The 17843-nt window shown below is 38.2% G+C and overlaps 1 protein-coding gene across 2 annotated transcripts in view; it reads right to left on the bottom strand.

The window, feature by feature from the left end:
• Positions 1-17843, bottom strand: part of LOC126183796 (DAZ-associated protein 2-like) — a 43218-nt gene that overhangs the window by 8259 nt on the left and 17116 nt on the right. For both annotated transcript variants that reach the window (XM_049926037.1, XM_049926038.1), the window contains exons 2-4: positions 14328-14393; positions 11920-12047; positions 10907-11071 (exon numbers count right to left, since the gene is read on the bottom strand). In XM_049926037.1, coding sequence (XP_049781994.1) covers positions 10907-11071; positions 11920-12047; positions 14328-14393 — 359 coding nt within the window. The remainder of the gene's footprint in view (positions 1-10906; positions 11072-11919; positions 12048-14327; positions 14394-17843) is intronic.

Here is a 17843-nt window from a genome sequence, read left to right as displayed (position 1 = left end):
GGAGAATGCTCAGGAAGCAAAGACAGTTGCACTCACGATACAAGAAAGATCAGGAGAATGAGGACAGGCAAATGTTAGTAGAGATTCATGCTGCTGTAAAAAGAGCGAGGCGCAAAGCATACAACCACTACCACCGTCATACCTTAGCAAAAAATCTTGCTGAAAACCGAAGGAAATTCTGGTCTTACGTAAAATTGGTAAGAGGGTTGAAGGCTTCCATCCAGTCACACTGATCAGTCTGGCCTGACAATGGAAGACAGCAAAACGGAAGCTGAAATTTTAAATTTAGCATTTGAGAAATCTTTCACGCAGGAGGATCGTACAAACATACCGCTGTTTGAGTCTCTTACAGATTCCCGTATGGAGGACAGTGATAAGACATCCCTGGGGTTTTGAAGCAGCTGAATGGGTTGAAAATAAATCGTCAAGTCCTGATGGGATTCCAATTCGGTTTTACAGAGAGTACTCTACTGAATTGGCTCCTTACTTAGCTTGCATTTATCATGAATCTCTTGCCCAATGCAAAGTCCCGCGTGACTGGAAAACGTGCAGGTGGCACCTGTATATAAGAAGGGTAGAAGGACAGATCCTCAAAATTACAGACCAATATTCTTAACATCGGTTTGTTGCAGGATTCTTGAACATATTCTCAGTTCGAATATAATTAATTTCCTTGAGACAGGGAACTTGCTGTCCATGCATCAGCACGGCTTTAGAAAGCATCACTCCTGCGAAATGCAACTCGCCCTTATTTCACATGATATCTTACGAACCATGGATGAAGAGTATCAGACAGATGCCATATTCCTTGACTTCCAGAAAGCGTTTGACTCTGTGCCCCACTGCAGACTCCTAACTAAGGTACGAGCATATGGGATTGGTTCCCAAATATGTGAGTGGCTTGAAGACTTAAGTAATAGAGCCCAGTACATTGTCCTCGATGGTGAGTGTTCATCGGAGGTGAGGGTATCATCTGGAGTGCCCGAGGGCTGGAGTGCCCGAGGGAAGTGTGGTAGGTCCGCTGTTTTCTATCTACATAAATGATATTTTGGATAGGGTGGATAGCAATGTGCGGCTGTTTGCTGATGATGCTGTGGTGTACGGGAAGGTGTTGTCGTTGAGTGACTGTAGGAGGATACAAGATGACTGACAGGATTTGTGATTGGTGTAAAGAATGGCAGCTAACTCTAAATATAGATAAATGTAAATTAATGCAGATGAATAGGAAAAAGAATCCCGTAATGTTTGAATACTCCTTTAGTAGTGTAGCACTTGACACAGTCACGTCAATTAAATACTTGGGCGTAACAGTGCAGAGCAATATGAAATGGGACAAGCATGTAATGGCAGTTGTGGGGAAGGCGGATAGTCGTCTTCGGTTCATTGGTAGAATTTTGGGACGATGTGGTTCATCCGTAAAGGAGACCGCTTATAAAACACTAATACGACCTATTCTTGAGTACTGCTTGAGTGTTTGGGATCCCTATCAAGTCTGATTGAGGGAGGACATAGAAGCGATTCAGAGGCAGGCTGCTAGATTTGTTATTGGTAGGTTTGATCATCACGCGAGTGTTACAGAGATGCTTCAGGAACTCGGGTGGGAGTCTCTAGAGGAAAGGAGGCATTCTTTTCGTGAATCGCTACTGAGGAAACTTAGAGAACCAGCATTTGAGGCTGACTGCAGTACAATTTTACTGCCACCAACTTAAATTTCACAGAAAAACCACAAACATAAGAGATTAGGGCTCGTACACAGGCATATAGGCAGTCATTTTTCCCTCGTTCTGTTTGGGAGTGGAACAGGGAGAGAAGATGCTAGTTGTGGTACGAGGTACCCTCTGCCACACACCGTATGGTGGATTGCGGAGTATGTTTGTAGTAGATGTAGAATGGCAAGATGACTTACACTGAATTTTACAGACCACTGGGAAGAACTGAAGGAAGACACTAAAGCAATTCAAAAGTGGGCTCCTACATTTGCTATCAGTAGGTTCGAACAACACTAAGGTAATACAGGATGCTTTGGGAACGCATATGGGAATACCTGCAGGCAAGGCAATGTTCTTTCACAGTAATATCACTGAGAAAATTTAGAGAAGCAGCATCTGAAGCTGACAGCAAAACAATTCAATTGTCAACATAGGTTTGCATAAGGACCACAAGGATATGAGAAATTAGTTCTCATGTGGAGGCATATAGATAGTCCTTTTTCCATTGTTCTCTTTGCAAGTGGAACAGGATATCCCCAGGTACCCTCCATTAAGCACCTTACAGTGGCTTGGAGTATGTAAGTACTTTCAAAACCAATGCAGGTGCTTACAGTAAGATTTCCACATAAAATGTTAGATGGCAGAAATTTATCAGTGTTTCCATTCAATAAATGCATAAGTTATCTGTCCCATAAAATTTGAACACTGGCTTATTCCTATTCAAAACTTAACATCCATGAAAATTTTGTTCTGAACTGTACACCTTTCCATCATATATGAGCATCATACAGCATTGCAAGCAGTGTGACAATGTTAATTTATTTTAGTATGGTTCCCCAGATTCTGCAATTGTTTTTAAAAGGACTCCATCTTACTTTCAGCTGTTAGAATTTTCTTTTGCAATTGCAGTTTTGGCATCAAGCCATTGTCAAGCATCTACAAAACATAATAAAATGTAAAGAAAACAATTTACAGAGGGATGAACAGCTGGCACAACCAGTTTGTAGATTGAGATGCATATATTGTACCTTCAAGATTTTGACTTAAGTAGAGAATGTTATATGTACAATTGTACAAAGAGCAACTAGTCAGCAATACTAGTCAATATTCCATTTTATGCACTGCAATTCTGAGTGGATTGTGTATAACACACAACTAAAAGTGTGTACTTCCAATACATTAGAGTAAAATTTCAAAAACAGTCACGAAAATTTTTGTTTCTGTATTCTATTTGTTCAGTGAGTAAAAAGTGTGGTTCTTTGAAAGTGCTTAAATTTCAATTTCTTCTAGATCATCCATTAATCTGCCTTTCTCTACCTTGTGTAGTACTTTTAAAGATTTCTCAATGCTGCTGGTTTTATTGTTTCACAGATGTGCATTAAATGAAGATTTACAGTTTTCACTATGTTCATTCACGATCAATCTGTCCCACACACAAATTTTCCAATTCACCACATTTGATTTTACAGATCCCTGATCATGTAAGTGGTTTTTTGTGGGCTGTGTGTGATTATTGTCGCTACTTTATGTGGAGCCAGATTCGTACATTAGCTCTACAAAAATTACTGGCTATTCTGTCTGTTAGAACAGCTGGCCTGGTGACTATTTGTTTGGAGCATACATAACAGGACTTCCTTGATACATTAAGCATATATACGATAATCGAAAAAGGCTTTACACAATAAAACTTGTTTAATGTAACACAGGCAAGAAATAATATAACACTGCGAATCACATGCTCATTCGACTGAAGTCGAAGTTAGGGCCTTTTTAGCTTCCTGCAGAAAGTCTTGAGAAAGTTTTGTCATAACAGTAATCAGAACTCATGGTCTTCAAAATAGACTCCATTGATTCATTGGACATGGATGATCTGAACACACTTCTATTTTTCTTCACAAGGTTTAAAACACATTCTGGGGTATGGTGAGAATAGACAGCATTACTCGACAAGTTCAGTTATATATCTGAAGTCCAGCAGCTCCATAAATTCTTGATATTTGTGCCCAACTGGAGTCACTTGCAGCATCTTGATTTGCAGCCAAAGTGTCGTCTACCCTGAAGAGCTGTGAACTGCCTCTGAAGCTCACCACCACATTTGTTTCATTCTCTTCCTTGCATAACATGATAGGAAACGGAAACTTTGCAAAAAAAAAAACTAATGGAAGAAAACTGTGCATCTTCAATTTTGTCTAACCTAGCAATTTGAGTACACTGTAACACATCATCCTCGAGTGGAAACTTAATAACGATGTACTCACAAACAGTGCAAAAGTAGTTTCTCACCGATGAAAAGAAAAGGAATTTATCTGTATCCTTGAGATCATCCATTATGTTCGAAGTCTGAATGCTAATAACTAACTTATCACTTCTTTGATTTTGAATCAAGTTTTACTCAACTTCAAGCAATGAGCTTTGGACAATTTTTGGCTTAAACTGTTTTTGCAAATCCATTAGAAGTTCTAATAAAAAGAACTTGTGGCGAAGTAGTCTTAAGAGCAACATTCAATTTTTCAAATACAGCAAGTCACATGAAGGAAAGTGGAAAAGGCCTTGTTCAAGTTTTTGGACAGGAACAAACAATTTTTCCTCACATGCAGCGGAAGTCTTACTTTTCAGGGTCAGTTTGTTACATTTGGAAGCACATGGTCTCTCTTAGGGAAACGTGTAGTAGCGAATCAAGAATTCTCTTCTCTTACTCTGGATCCCTTCTGTTCAACTCTAGGTATTCTTTTTTTAATATATAATAATACTTGATTGAAAAAAGGAAAGAAGTAGACCCCACTGGTAAAGAATTCAAACATCTGCCTGAAGATAAGCACCTAATACATACATGCTTCAGAATTTTATGTTTCTTTATTGTGAAAGTTCTCAGGTTTCCGGTGGTAGTGGTTTCTTCTGACACACTGCTCAAAGAAATAAAATGTATCCACAAGGATCTCATCCACTCTACGTGTTAATATATCAACAACTTTTTCAGCTCTTAGATTAATCAGATGGCACAGGCAACCTATGTTGCACCCAACTGGGATGAAGCATGGACCCAAATACTTGCATTTTGAAGTTATTTGTTTCACAACTCCAAGGTTATCTACTAAATTACTCATGATGGCAACTGTTCTCTGTTCAAATTCTTTATTATTTACAGCAACATCTTTCATGAAAGTAGTTTGGAAAACTAGACTTATGAACTCTGCTTTAGTGACACTATTTTTGGGAACATTACAATTCCTACCATACAGTGAAGGTATTTACTGAGTTTTGCCACTGGTGTTCTTTATTTAGGACCAGAAAATCTGGATTGTCTGGCAGACTTCCACACAGCATTTCTTTGTGAAAACTATTAAAAGCATTTTTGCATCTAAGTCCATGATAAGTTTTGAGCTTCTGTAAAGCACTGCAAATCTGAGAATGCGTTCTTTGAATTGGCATACTACTTTCACTACCCCTGCAACAGAATCCTGACCTGTTTTGTGTACTCAATTTACTTGGTATGAATATCAATTACCATTGACAACAAACCTTTGAACTGAAGCTACATCTGGTTGTTGCTTATGTGGTCTGGATAAGGTGATTGGTTGAGATCATCATAATTTTAATCTGCTTTTAAACATATATCTGGCATTAATTTTGGTGATTCTGACCTTACAATATGCAATGTCACTAGACCACACTTGTGGTCACTAATCCCTCTATCCGTCACAACACTTCCTATTTGCTCATGACTGTCACTATGAGATCTAGTGTTACCCCAAACATTTATACTTCATATGAGCTAAATTAATTGCTCAAAATAATTTTCGGAGAAAGCATTTAATATAGCTTCAGCTAATGTTTGATGCCTGCACTGACTTTAAACATGTATTTTACAAACATATCAAAGGTGAATTTAAGTGGCCATCAACTACAATTGTATGAGTCACCTTCCTATTTGAAATGATCCCTTCCCCATCCTCCACCCAGAACACTAAGCATTGTGTCTAAATTTTGTTCATCATAAGAAAACTTTGTGTAAACAAACAAATGGGATGATTGGTCAGCAGCTGTAGCACACGTACACTGGGGTTATGCTCTTGGCCATAGGTCCTATTTACATATTAGATATCTTAACTATGTTACAAGATATGAAACCAAAATAAAAATGGCTCAAATGGCTCTGAGCACTATGGGACTTAACTCCTAAGGTCATCAGTCCCCTAGAACTACTTAAACCTAAGTTAAGGACATCACACACATCCATGACTGGGCAGGATTCGAACCTGCGACCGTAGCGGCCACAGAGTTCTGGACTGTAGCACCTAGAACCACTCCGTCACTTCAGCCGGCTGAAAGCAAAGTAGTCTAATGTTTTAACAGTCACCATTTTTCCTTTATCATACTTTGCCTCTGTAGTTTATTTCAGAATTTGTGTAGTCATTTCTGTACTGTTGTGCTATTACTGTCATACTGTTTAACACACACATCAAAAAAAGTTTGGCATCACCTCAGTTCCGAGAGTTCCAAAACCTGGACAGAAAATTGGAAGAGAGATCAACATGAACATCATTTTCACCCTTTTATTGCTCATGAAAACCATACATTGCATGTTGTACAACCATACAGTGAGACCTTCAGAGGTGGTGGTCCAGATTGCTGTACACACCAGTACCTTTAACACCTAGTAGCACATCCTCTTGCACTGATGCATGCCTGTATTAGTCATGGCATACGATCTACGAATTCATCAAAGCACTGTTGGTACAGATTGTCCTACTCCTAAACGGCAATTCAGTGTAGGTCCCTCAGAGCGGTTGGTGGGTCACATTGTCCATACACAGCCTTTTTGAATCTATCCCAGGCTTGTTCGATAGGGTTCATGTCTGGAGAACATGCTGGCCAGTAGTCTAGCGATGTCATTCTGAAGGAAGTCATTCACAAGACGTGCACGAATTGTCATCCATGAAGACTAATGCCTCGGCAATATGGTTGCACTATCAGTAGGAGGCTGGCATTCACATATCTTACAGCTGTCCCGGCACCTTCCATAACCACCAGTGATGTACGTCAGCCCCACATAATGTTACCCAAAAAACAGCATGGAACCTCCACCTTGCTGGAATCAATGGACAGTGTGTCTAAAGCATTTAACCTGACCAGGTTGCCTCCAAACATGTCTCCGACAATTGTCTGGTTGAAGTCATATGCAACACTCATCGGTGGAAAGAATGTGATGCTAATCCTGAACAGTCCATACAGCACGTCGTTGGACCCATCTGTACCGTGCTGCATGGTGGTGTTGCAAAGACAGACCTCGCCATGGACGTCAGGAGTGAAGTTTAGCATCATGCAGCCTACTGCACACAGTTTGAGTCCTAACAAGACATCCTGTAGCTGCACGATAAGTATTATTCAATACGGTGGCATTGCTGTCAGGGTTCCCCAAGCCATATCTGTAAGTAAGTCACCCACAGCAGTAGTGGCCCTTGGGCAACCTGATCAAGGCATGTCATCGATAGTTCCTGTCTCTGCATCTCCTCCATGTCCAAACATCACTTTGCTTCCCTTCGAGACACCTGGACACTTCCCTTGTTGAGAGCCATTCCTGGCACTAAGTAACAATGCGGATGCTATCAAACTGCAGTACTGACTGTCTAGGCATGGTTGAACTACAGACAACACGAGCCGTGTACCTCCTTCCTGCTGGAATGACGAAGTGATGGGCTGTCTGACCACCAATGTCCAATAGGTGCTGATCATGCATTGTTTACATCTTTGCATAGGTTTAGTGTCATCTCTGAGCAGAGAAAGGGACTGTGTGATACAATATCCACAGTCAACGACTATCTTTAGGATTTCTGGGTGATGCAAAACTGTTTTTGATGTGTGTATGTATTGTGAAAAATGGCCAATGCCGCTTCCTGCTCCCTATTGAAAAAAACATGAGTGAATGCAGTTAAAAAGTGGCTTCAATATTTTACTATATGTCAATATCTCAAATATGCTTTTACATCACACACAGCAAGGGCAGAAAAATTAACCAGTATTTAAGTCAGGAGTTATCATCAGTCTTTAAATTACAATACTATGACAGCTAAGAACGAGAGCATATTATGCTTCAAACCCGGTCCCTTAAGATGCTTGCAGTATTGCTAGAGCTTTGCTGAATTCTGTTAAATGTCATTGTTTCTCTGTTCCTCTTTTTATATCTTAACTGCAACTATTCACATCATTGCAGTTTAGTTGGACCAGCTGGCTGGCATGTGCTGTCCAAATTAAATATGCTGGTAAAGCTGTCCCATATTATCACTCAACGTGCACAAAATGCACAGCATAGAACATCTGTATTCTTGTACTTAAACAGCTTGGCTTCAGCTTTATGTGAAGCATAATTCAATGAGATTCCAGCAAACCCACAAGAATATGTGGTGTAATGTTTACATGTTTATTCTTGTGATGAACACAATATACAATCACAGCTTCCTGTTTGACAGCAGTCTTCAACTCCAACAAGAATATCAAGTTTCACTTTTAATACGATGTTCTGTCATCCCTTTGTTTTCTGCCCTAAATAAGCCACACTTTGGCTTAAGGCAGCATTCAGTACCTGTAACTTTCTGTTCCAGTGTTTTGTACAAGCACTTAGTTATCCGTTTCTTTCTGAACATACATACCAGAATTTAGAATTATAATGCCAATGTTTCCTACATCTACCCTCACCCTATGCTTGACCTACATCCCTAGAGGTAGAGATTTGTAGTTTTCTTAGATCATCTAGCTTCAAAAACCATCCAGTACACTCCACACAATCCTTATTAGCTGTATAGCCACCTACTGTGTGCAACGGATCCCCAATCGAAAGTAGACCCTGATACATTAACCACAAAACTGAGCTTTCGAGTTAATTCAGCTCTATGGTGAAGGTCCATTATCAGTCCTGTCTATGCTGAGCTCTGCCTTTATCTTGCAAGCAAGACTGGCAGTCCTTATACCACATATAGCAGCAGGAAACTAGAGAATCTGTTCTGATCCACAGCAACCCATATTGTTCACACTTATATAAGCCATCACCTACAAGTTGGCTACAGCCTGAGTGAGCTCTTCATGGTACCCAGAAGAAACCATTCCACATTTGGACTCACCAATATGCACACAAGTATACACCATTTATTTCCTTCCCTCCATGGAACACATTTCTATGGGGCTCCTTCATGAGTTAAACACTAGAACTCGCAACCACCAATAATTCCGCTGTCTGAATATCTGGACCCTTGAAGGGTCCTCTGAAACAAAAAGAACTGCAGCTGGCTCAGAACCTCAGCCACAGACAACACATGAGACCTGAGTCAGACAACCAAGGGAGGCATTTAGCTCAACCCCACGAAGTATTTCACTGTCTGCCATACCTCAAAACAACCTCCTGTGATAGGGGTCAGCCTCCAACACCGACAGTAATCAGGCCAACCATAGCAACAGATCAAGGGGGGAGGTCACATGGAACATGCGGGTTATCCCTCCGATTCGAAGTCTGGCTCTCCAATGATGTCCACTGACTACAGCCTCCAGCTGTGTGATCAAAACCAGCACATGTGGAGCTGTGCGCTAATTGATTCCCATCTCACCTCACATCTTAACACAACATTCACAATCTCAATCCATGGGAAGCATACTACACAAACACACAATATTTCAGATTAAACAACAAAAAGCAAACAGACAAAGCTAAATAAGCAATATGCATCTATTCAGAAGCTTTGAATATAATGCACAAAGAATGTATGCTTCTGGTGCTGCTTGAATGCTGCCTTCAGTTGTTTGTTCACTTCAAACTGAAGTGCAGCATGAATTTTAACCTGCACCAAAAAAATATTATTGGGAAATTTACTGTCATAGAATTTTGTAAAAGACCTCTCCCCTTATTTATTTGATCTTGTTTCGGTGCTCAAACAGCTAAATATATCGTCTGTGAAACGCAAACAGCAACTGATTTGACAGATTTCTTTTATCTCTAAATAAGACAATACCCTAGTCTTGAATTACAAAAGAACAATGTACATAAAAATTTAAGTTTATTCAATTTCACACACTTCTGTTGGGGGTAAGGAAGACTGGGTTTAACAACCTCTTGACATCAAAGTCAGAATAGAGGGAAGGAAAAGTGGCCATGTCCTTTCAAGAGAACCACCCCGGCATTTGCCAGGAGCGATTTTAGGGAGGTCACGAAGAACCTAAATCCAGGTGGCCAGACATGGATTTGAACTGTCATCCTGACAAATGCGAGTCCAGTAGGCTAACCACTGCACCACCTCTCCTGGTACTTTTGTTAGAGAACTGAAGTATCAGTTCGTCTTCCTCAGCAACAGCCGAGGCTATACTACAGAAAAAACAAACCGTACAGAGCAGCAGATTGTTAATGCAGTGACGTGCAATTTTTTCTTGTAGGACACTGTATGGAATGCAGAAAAAATTTCTATGGCCATACACAAAAATTTGGATGAATGTATCTTCGATAACTATGGGCATATCTGGAAAATATGCAAAGCAAAATGACTGTATCCAGAATGAATTTTAACTCTGGAGCAGAGTGTGCACCGATTTGATACGTCTTGGCAGATAACTCTGACAGACTGGGACTATAACCTGGGACCTTGGCTTTAGCTGGATCAAGTATTCTATCGACAGTTATATGAGCAGAGCTCACAAACTGCCCCCACTGCTTTACATCCATCAGTACTTCATCTCCTACCTTTCGAACTTCACAGCAGTTCTGCATACCTTGTGGGACTAGAACCCTTAGCAGAAAGACTACTGCAGAAAGATAACTTTCCCACAGTCTGGAGAACTGTTTCCAGAATGAATTCACTGTACCCTTATCTCTTACAAAATACATACATATTGAGCAATAACAGTTGGAGGCTTTAGTTATATTAACCTGACAAATGTCGCCATAAAGTATAGTTGATGTAATAAACATTTATAGTCCTTGCTTTTATATGAACACATTCACACTGTATTTAAATTGTAAAATTACTGCCAATCACATATCAGTATGTCACATTAACTTCATGTCTGTATCCACAACACTAAGCACAGTTTTAGGAACATCACTATGAAACCCTCTCACCTGTATCACCACGAACACTGAACTGGTCTCACCTGTTCTTAGACAGGACCACAAATTGCAACATTTTTATTGTAATGCACCTTACATTTATTAGACTTACCGGCACCATTATTGTTGGCCTTAACTGAGCTGGCTGCATTCCTGGATATGAATATGCAGCAAGAGATGGGTAGTATGCCTGCATGGGACTATATGCCGGATACCCTAAGTAGCCAGGATACCCTTGAGCATACATCTGTGCAGCTGCAGCACTCTGTGCATACATCTGTAATTAATAAAATAGTGTTCCAGCAACAATGAACAGGAAATGGGCTTAAAATATTTACAGTGAGCTTGTATGCAAGAAAAATGCTGTATAAAATGATCATGAAGATCTGACATCCATATAAACTTTCAAGAATTCAACATTATCCTTAGTTGCCTTTGTTAGGAAAATAACTTCATGGAGCCAAAACTAATGTAAATGATGTTCTGTATTCCAGGATAGTAAATTACCATTAAGTAAATGCAAGTATTTCATTTTGGGGAAAAGTCAGTATGATGACTAGTCTATCTGTCACTGGAGAGTGCTTCAGTCACAGATTGACTATGTAAGCATGCACCTTGTGATCATTTCTGAACAGTCACCAACCACACTGTAAACAATACTCACTTCACTTCATTAAATAACACGTCTCATGTGATGGCAACATAGGGCCAACAGAATTATCACAATTGTGCAGGAAAGAATTTAATTTACTTTTGCAAGTTCATTTACATAAAGGCTTGCAACTTTATGTTACAAGACTTATGGAATCAGTCAATATGTCCAATAAGCAGTTTGTGTAGCCCTTGCCAACCATCACTGTATACAACACTGTTTCATATGATACACATCAGTCATTTTGAAAGATGAGTCCAGACTTTCCTGAAGAAAATTTTGTTCATACAGCAAATTTGACATGAAACACTACAAACCCACCAATAATTTAGAGCAAATGTATTAGTTGTTTCAATATGTTACTTTATGATATACTACTTTATAAACTACAATTGGACATGGCACCCATAAAACACTAACAAATGGCTTATTACAAACCCATAAACATTAACAGATATTAACAGCAATGTTACCTGCTGATTAACTGCTGCAGGGTGTGCCAAAGACTGGTCATATGTGGGTGGTGGCCCTTGTGCAGCTGCTGCAGCAGCATACAAATGGGCTTGTGATGGAAAAACACCATAGGGAGCTGCTCCAGGCACTTCAACAGAAATTATAATAAAATAATTAGTCTCATTCAATAACAAGGTAACAATTAACTTTCATTGGACTTCAATACTACCTTCTGACTATGTTCACTGAGCATCATTACAATGGGATGCAATCACAATCAATGATCTACAGATAATATAAATGATAAATCACATGATAGTAACTGAAGTACTTAGTACTGTCATTTGGTTCTTTCTACCAATTTAGTGAACAAATCTCCCTGTAAACCACATTTAGATTAACAATGCCACGAAGAATGATAATATGATGAAGGCAAACATGTTGACCCCTGATCTCCAAATTATAGAACTAGTGTTTACCATTTAAACATCCTTCCCTAATGTTACTCTATTTTAAGTCACTTTTCTGGCAAATTATATAGAAGAAAGCCCCCCTCCATTTCCTCAATGTCGTCAACAAGTTTTTACTGACCACTTATTTCAATAACTTAACTGGTAAGGTTAACTAGCTTAATAAATTCTGGATCAAAATAAGACACTGCAACTGTTAAGTTTCATAAAATCCAGTTCTGTAGACAATCACTTTGCTTAAGTTAATGAAATACTTTGCAATAAAGTTGTTAGCTGCACAAATTTGAAAGCAAATCAGACAAGTCGTTCACAGTGGTCGCAGAACTCACAAAGTTATGTTTCTGCATACACTATGTAATTTTTTTCACAGACAATGATGAAACGTTAACAGTAAAGATTAACATGCAATAAACCCTGATATTGCCAAATTTTATAATAAGCAAACATCTTACAAGTGCACTTCTATGACATACTATCAGTCTGACAGTTCTCTCTCAAGACAGAACATAATACTAACACTTTCACTGCTACATACATGCTCTCTCAGCATTCCTTGCTAATAGAAAGCATTCCAGCCAATATCAAATACTTATAATCCAATTTTTCAGAAACAATTAGGTTAAAAACAATTTTATTTTTGCTCATCTTACAGCTCAATATCTTCACTTAAAGAACTGTATTTCTTTTGTTATTTGTCATACTTAATTACATTGAAATAAAACACTGCACAAAATTTTGAAGAGTCTACAGAGATAAAAATGCATTCCGTCTACTTTGCGTATGATTGACACGAGATTTATTTAAAATTAAGCCTACAATGAAACCTCATTTCATTCTGCATTTTATATATGACTGACACACATGACACTTATTCACGCCCTCGCGCATCATGAATCATGTGGTCATAATTGTCATCTCAAACTATTCAAGAGTTGAAATGAGGTTTTTTGCAAACATTAATACAAAGTGAGGTGCACATGTTGTATGATAAATACTCTCAACTTCTTCATTCAACGCAATACGAAAGTAGCTCGTCTGGAGCAATTAGAGGTTGGTGGCTTAATCCATAGAACTGTAGGGTAACACAAGCAGCACACCTACCGAAGTCCACAGCAACTGGGGAAACGCAGCAGGATGTTAATACACATCCACAGCAGTGGAAGGTTAATTAAACTAGTATCATAAGACTATTGTCTGCTTGACCAGACATTTGTTACACTGATATAAATCTGAATGTTTATCACTTTTAATATTAAAATTTTGATTTGAAATTTTCCATATTATGAATGGGCAATAAAGAAAGATGTCATCTTTCTGTGTACTTCACAACTTCACCAATGTTTACAATAACTTCTTATCACGCAACAGTTATCTCACTGTCTTAAGTAACGACAACCCCCATAGAACACCAATAACTACCAATAATCATTTCTATTACGTGCACTGAATTTTTAACAGGTAGCTGCTGAAGTTCAGTATAATATATAAAGGAAGGATACAGTTTAATATCTCAACTGAAAAAACTAAGCACAAGTCCAGACTAACATGCTGAAACAAGTCAGCTACAGTCTTTCGGAACTAACACATGATTTGCCTTAAGTGATTTAGGGAAAATCAAATCATTTTACACAGGTGGGTATTTTAATTCCATTCCTCAAATAAGAGTTCAGTTTTAACTATGGTCTTCACTCAAATTCAAGAATTTATTTTCGTAACTGCACTCTACTGTTTGAATAGTAGTTTCACCATACAACAATTACTGTTTTAGTTTTTCCAACATCAGCACTCTTACACAGCAGATATACAGTATGGTAAATTATTTTGATGTGTGTGGATAAAGAACTGCTATATGGAATCCCCAAGTTCCATAAACTAGACCAGATATCTCCAAATATGTAATATTCATCCCCCCCTCCTCCCCCCCCCTTCCCCAAGCACCACATGTTAACTTTTCTTACCTCCATAAGTACCAGGTGGAGGTGCTGGTACATAACCTGCTGGTGGCTGTCCTGCAACAGGGTAAGCTGCAACACAAACCAGTCCTTATTGAAATACACATTTATAGTATGTAAGTAGCTGACCAAAGCAATAATAACGCTTTGTTACACAACTACTTCCAGTTTTGTCAGACATGGTGAGGGAAAGTAATTATGGACACCTAACACTATCACTTTGCAAAATTTTGAAAGTTTCAAATCTAAGTTGTCTTATACAAGTAATGCTTTGCCTAAATTTTGGAAACAATGTCCTGGTAATTTTAAACAAAAGCTAATAATTTCTCACCAATTTAACTGACACACTAATTTCTGGCAGTATTTTATCTTTAAGCAGTATTCCTATTGTCACCTTAGTAAGTAGTAACAGGAGAAGAGAAACAGGCCCTCACCAGACAAACAGTTTCAACAAGGCTGTCAATATGTTTAGAAGTAGCTCCGTGTGTTTTCACATCAACTTGCAAAACAAAGAGGCATGAAAAACAAGCAGCTCACTATTCTCAAAAATTACACATTTATCTATACCTACCAAATTTGCGAAGGCAGTCATCATATTACACAATTTGTCAGCCTTGTCAATCTACTGTAAATAGTGGCCTACTTCTCTTTTCCAAAGAAGTTTTCAGTTAGTGACTCCTGGTTACAATCTGACAGGGAAAATTACATAGAACATTCTACCACAAAGTTCTTTCCAGCATTGTAATAACATTATGTGACAAAAAAAGGAAATTAAAACATTAAGCTTAATTCTGCTGCCAGAATATTCAAGAATCTTACCAGGACATTTCAAGAGTTCAAAATTGTTCTTTACAATGCTAATACGGAAAATTATGTTTAACACTGAAAACTGATGAAAAGGGGATATCAAAGATAAAATAAAATCTTAAAATTACATAAACATGTTCAAAACAGAAATAGTATACATGAAACATCTAGGTGCAGAATACAACTCACATTGCTTTGTTCAATTACACAAAAATTAATCAACTTTCAAAAATTAAAGGTCAATTTCTACAGCCCACACCAAAATTAAAAATGTACACAAACTAGATGGACCACACACAAAAAAACAAAGCTCATCCCAAAAAGCATGCTTTTTAAACTTCCACAACTTTAAGTCTTAAAATTCAAAATAAAATGCTTGTCATGCAACTAAACTAACATGCTATGCACTGCAAGAGTACACCTAACAAATAGCAACACAGAAACACATTGATGCAAAGCAAGTTTTGAACATGCATGTTATATCTATATTTGTATATGAACACTGGGATACATGCTCACTCTCTGTCTGTCTGTCTCTGTGTGTGTGTGTGTGTGTGTGTGTGTGTGTGTGTGTGTGTACCTGCGCATTTACACATGCAAGTGCATGCATACTTGCATTAACTTATAGACTATAAAATATTTACAAAGAAAACAAATATACCAATTATATAATACAATTGCAAACCAAATGTCTGAAAAGATTCAAATTCCAAGCATTACATGAAATATTAAGGTGCATTTATTATGTCTAGTAACAGATTTAGAAAATTCCAGAGGTCTCTTTACAAGTCAGAAGTTTGAAGATGTATTAATAATGTGGGTTTTAATTACTAGTCAACTAGTGTCTGCGAACATGACACAGTGAACTAGTTGAAGTCATCTTTCATCAATAGTGCACAGCAGTATTAGCTTCTTAATGGAAACTAAAGACAGGGGAGGGAGGGAGGGAGGGAGGGAGGGAGAGAAAGAGAGAGAGAGAGAGAGAGAGAGAGAGAGATCATTTTTATACATATGACAAACATTCTCACTTGATAAAATCAATGTTGTACATATGTATGTGTTCAACATGGTGTCTTACATACTGTAATACCAACATCAGGCACAGAACTGCAGGAGTGCAATTGCTATTACTTCCGACACAGTTTCATGACAACTCACAAACCTAAGCAGTCTTATTCAAAGTATGCCTAAAGAGTGCAACGTGTTCACATGGAATGTATTACATATAAAATAAATCCTGCAGTTAAGTTCATAATAAACATGCACCATTTAAAATACTTTTAATTCAGAATAGTTTCATATAGCACCATTTTTAACAACTGCCTTATTTCTTTGCAGAAACTTTTGCTCACACTGTTCTCAGAGTTCCTTGAAACTAACCACCACATATAATGGCAAAGATACCATTGAAACATGCAATACTTGTCACTCAGGTATGGCTTCAACTTTATTAACTATAACCCAAACTGACTACTGAAGCAGACTGTTTTGTGCTAGTTTACAGCAGTGTTGTCAAATTTTAAGACAAACATCTATGTTTCTCTTCACAAAAACAGTTTCAATTGTAAACCATTTTGTCCTAATATTCAGAAAGACCAGAACCATTTCCAAATACCAGGGGAATTCAACCAAGTCTAAAGTTATCACTGAAAAACCTGCTTTTGTCTTCCACAATGACAGTAATTTTAACTATTCCTGCTTTCATAGCACTGACAACCCTTCAGATACCACCATGAAAGAAAGCAGTCTACAACCTAACCCATGTTGCCCAACAATATATTTCTATTATTCTTTCAACACACTGCAACTCATTTGGGCATTGCAGTAATACTGGAGAATATGGACTTTGGAATACAGGAAGTTAACAGTCATCCTTATAGGTTTAAGGAACCTAATGCAGAAATGGACAACAGACATAAGAAAACAATGAACATGATAGTAATCTAACAAAGAAATTTTTGGACGAGCAAGTGATAAGCAATGTCAAAATCTTCAAAACTATGAAAAAGGCAATGGAGAAACTTCTATTTGGTCAAGAACATTGAATGCATAGAAAAATTCTAAACATATCACTTAGAAATTAAATCACGAAGGTAGATACTTATAGCAGTCCAGGTGTAGCAGCCAGGAGAAAGACAAGGGTAGCATAAGGAAACATACTTTTGGCAGAACATCTTGCTATCACATGATCTAGTGGAAAAACATAGTGAAAAGAAAACTAGAGGTAAGTAGAATGAATGAAGTACACAGAAAGGAAAAACAAGAAAAAATGAAGTGTTACACTACTGCTGTCCCAGTAAACTGAGAATTTATGTCAAAACTGAGGTAACAGAACCAAAATACCAGCCAAGATGGTGAAAGCAAAGATGATGTAAGGGCAATGTAACACTGCCTAACAGACAGTGTCAACTTCCCAATAAAGTATATCTTGTTCCACTGACACCAAAGTCAACAACTTAAAGCAACAAAGTTAACACCTTGAAAGGTTAGAGAGAGAGAGAGAGAGAGAGAGAGAGAGAGAGAGAGAGAGAGAGAGAGAGAGAGAGAGAGAGAAGGGGGCAGGATGGAGAAGTATCAGCTTACAGAAAACCTTAACACACAGTGTAGACAATGATGTGTAACACTGCACATATTACACGAACAGCATCTGCAGTAACTGAAAAAAACAAGTATGGGTCAACTTGCAGAGTTCCCACACAGTCGAAGCGTTCAGGA

Source organism: Schistocerca cancellata, chromosome 4 (assembly GCF_023864275.1).
Source record: "Schistocerca cancellata isolate TAMUIC-IGC-003103 chromosome 4, iqSchCanc2.1, whole genome shotgun sequence".
Taxonomy (NCBI): Eukaryota; Metazoa; Arthropoda; class Insecta; order Orthoptera; family Acrididae; genus Schistocerca; species Schistocerca cancellata.
The sequence above is the reverse complement of the archived record's forward strand: the minus strand, read 5'-3'. Positions and strand labels throughout refer to the sequence as shown.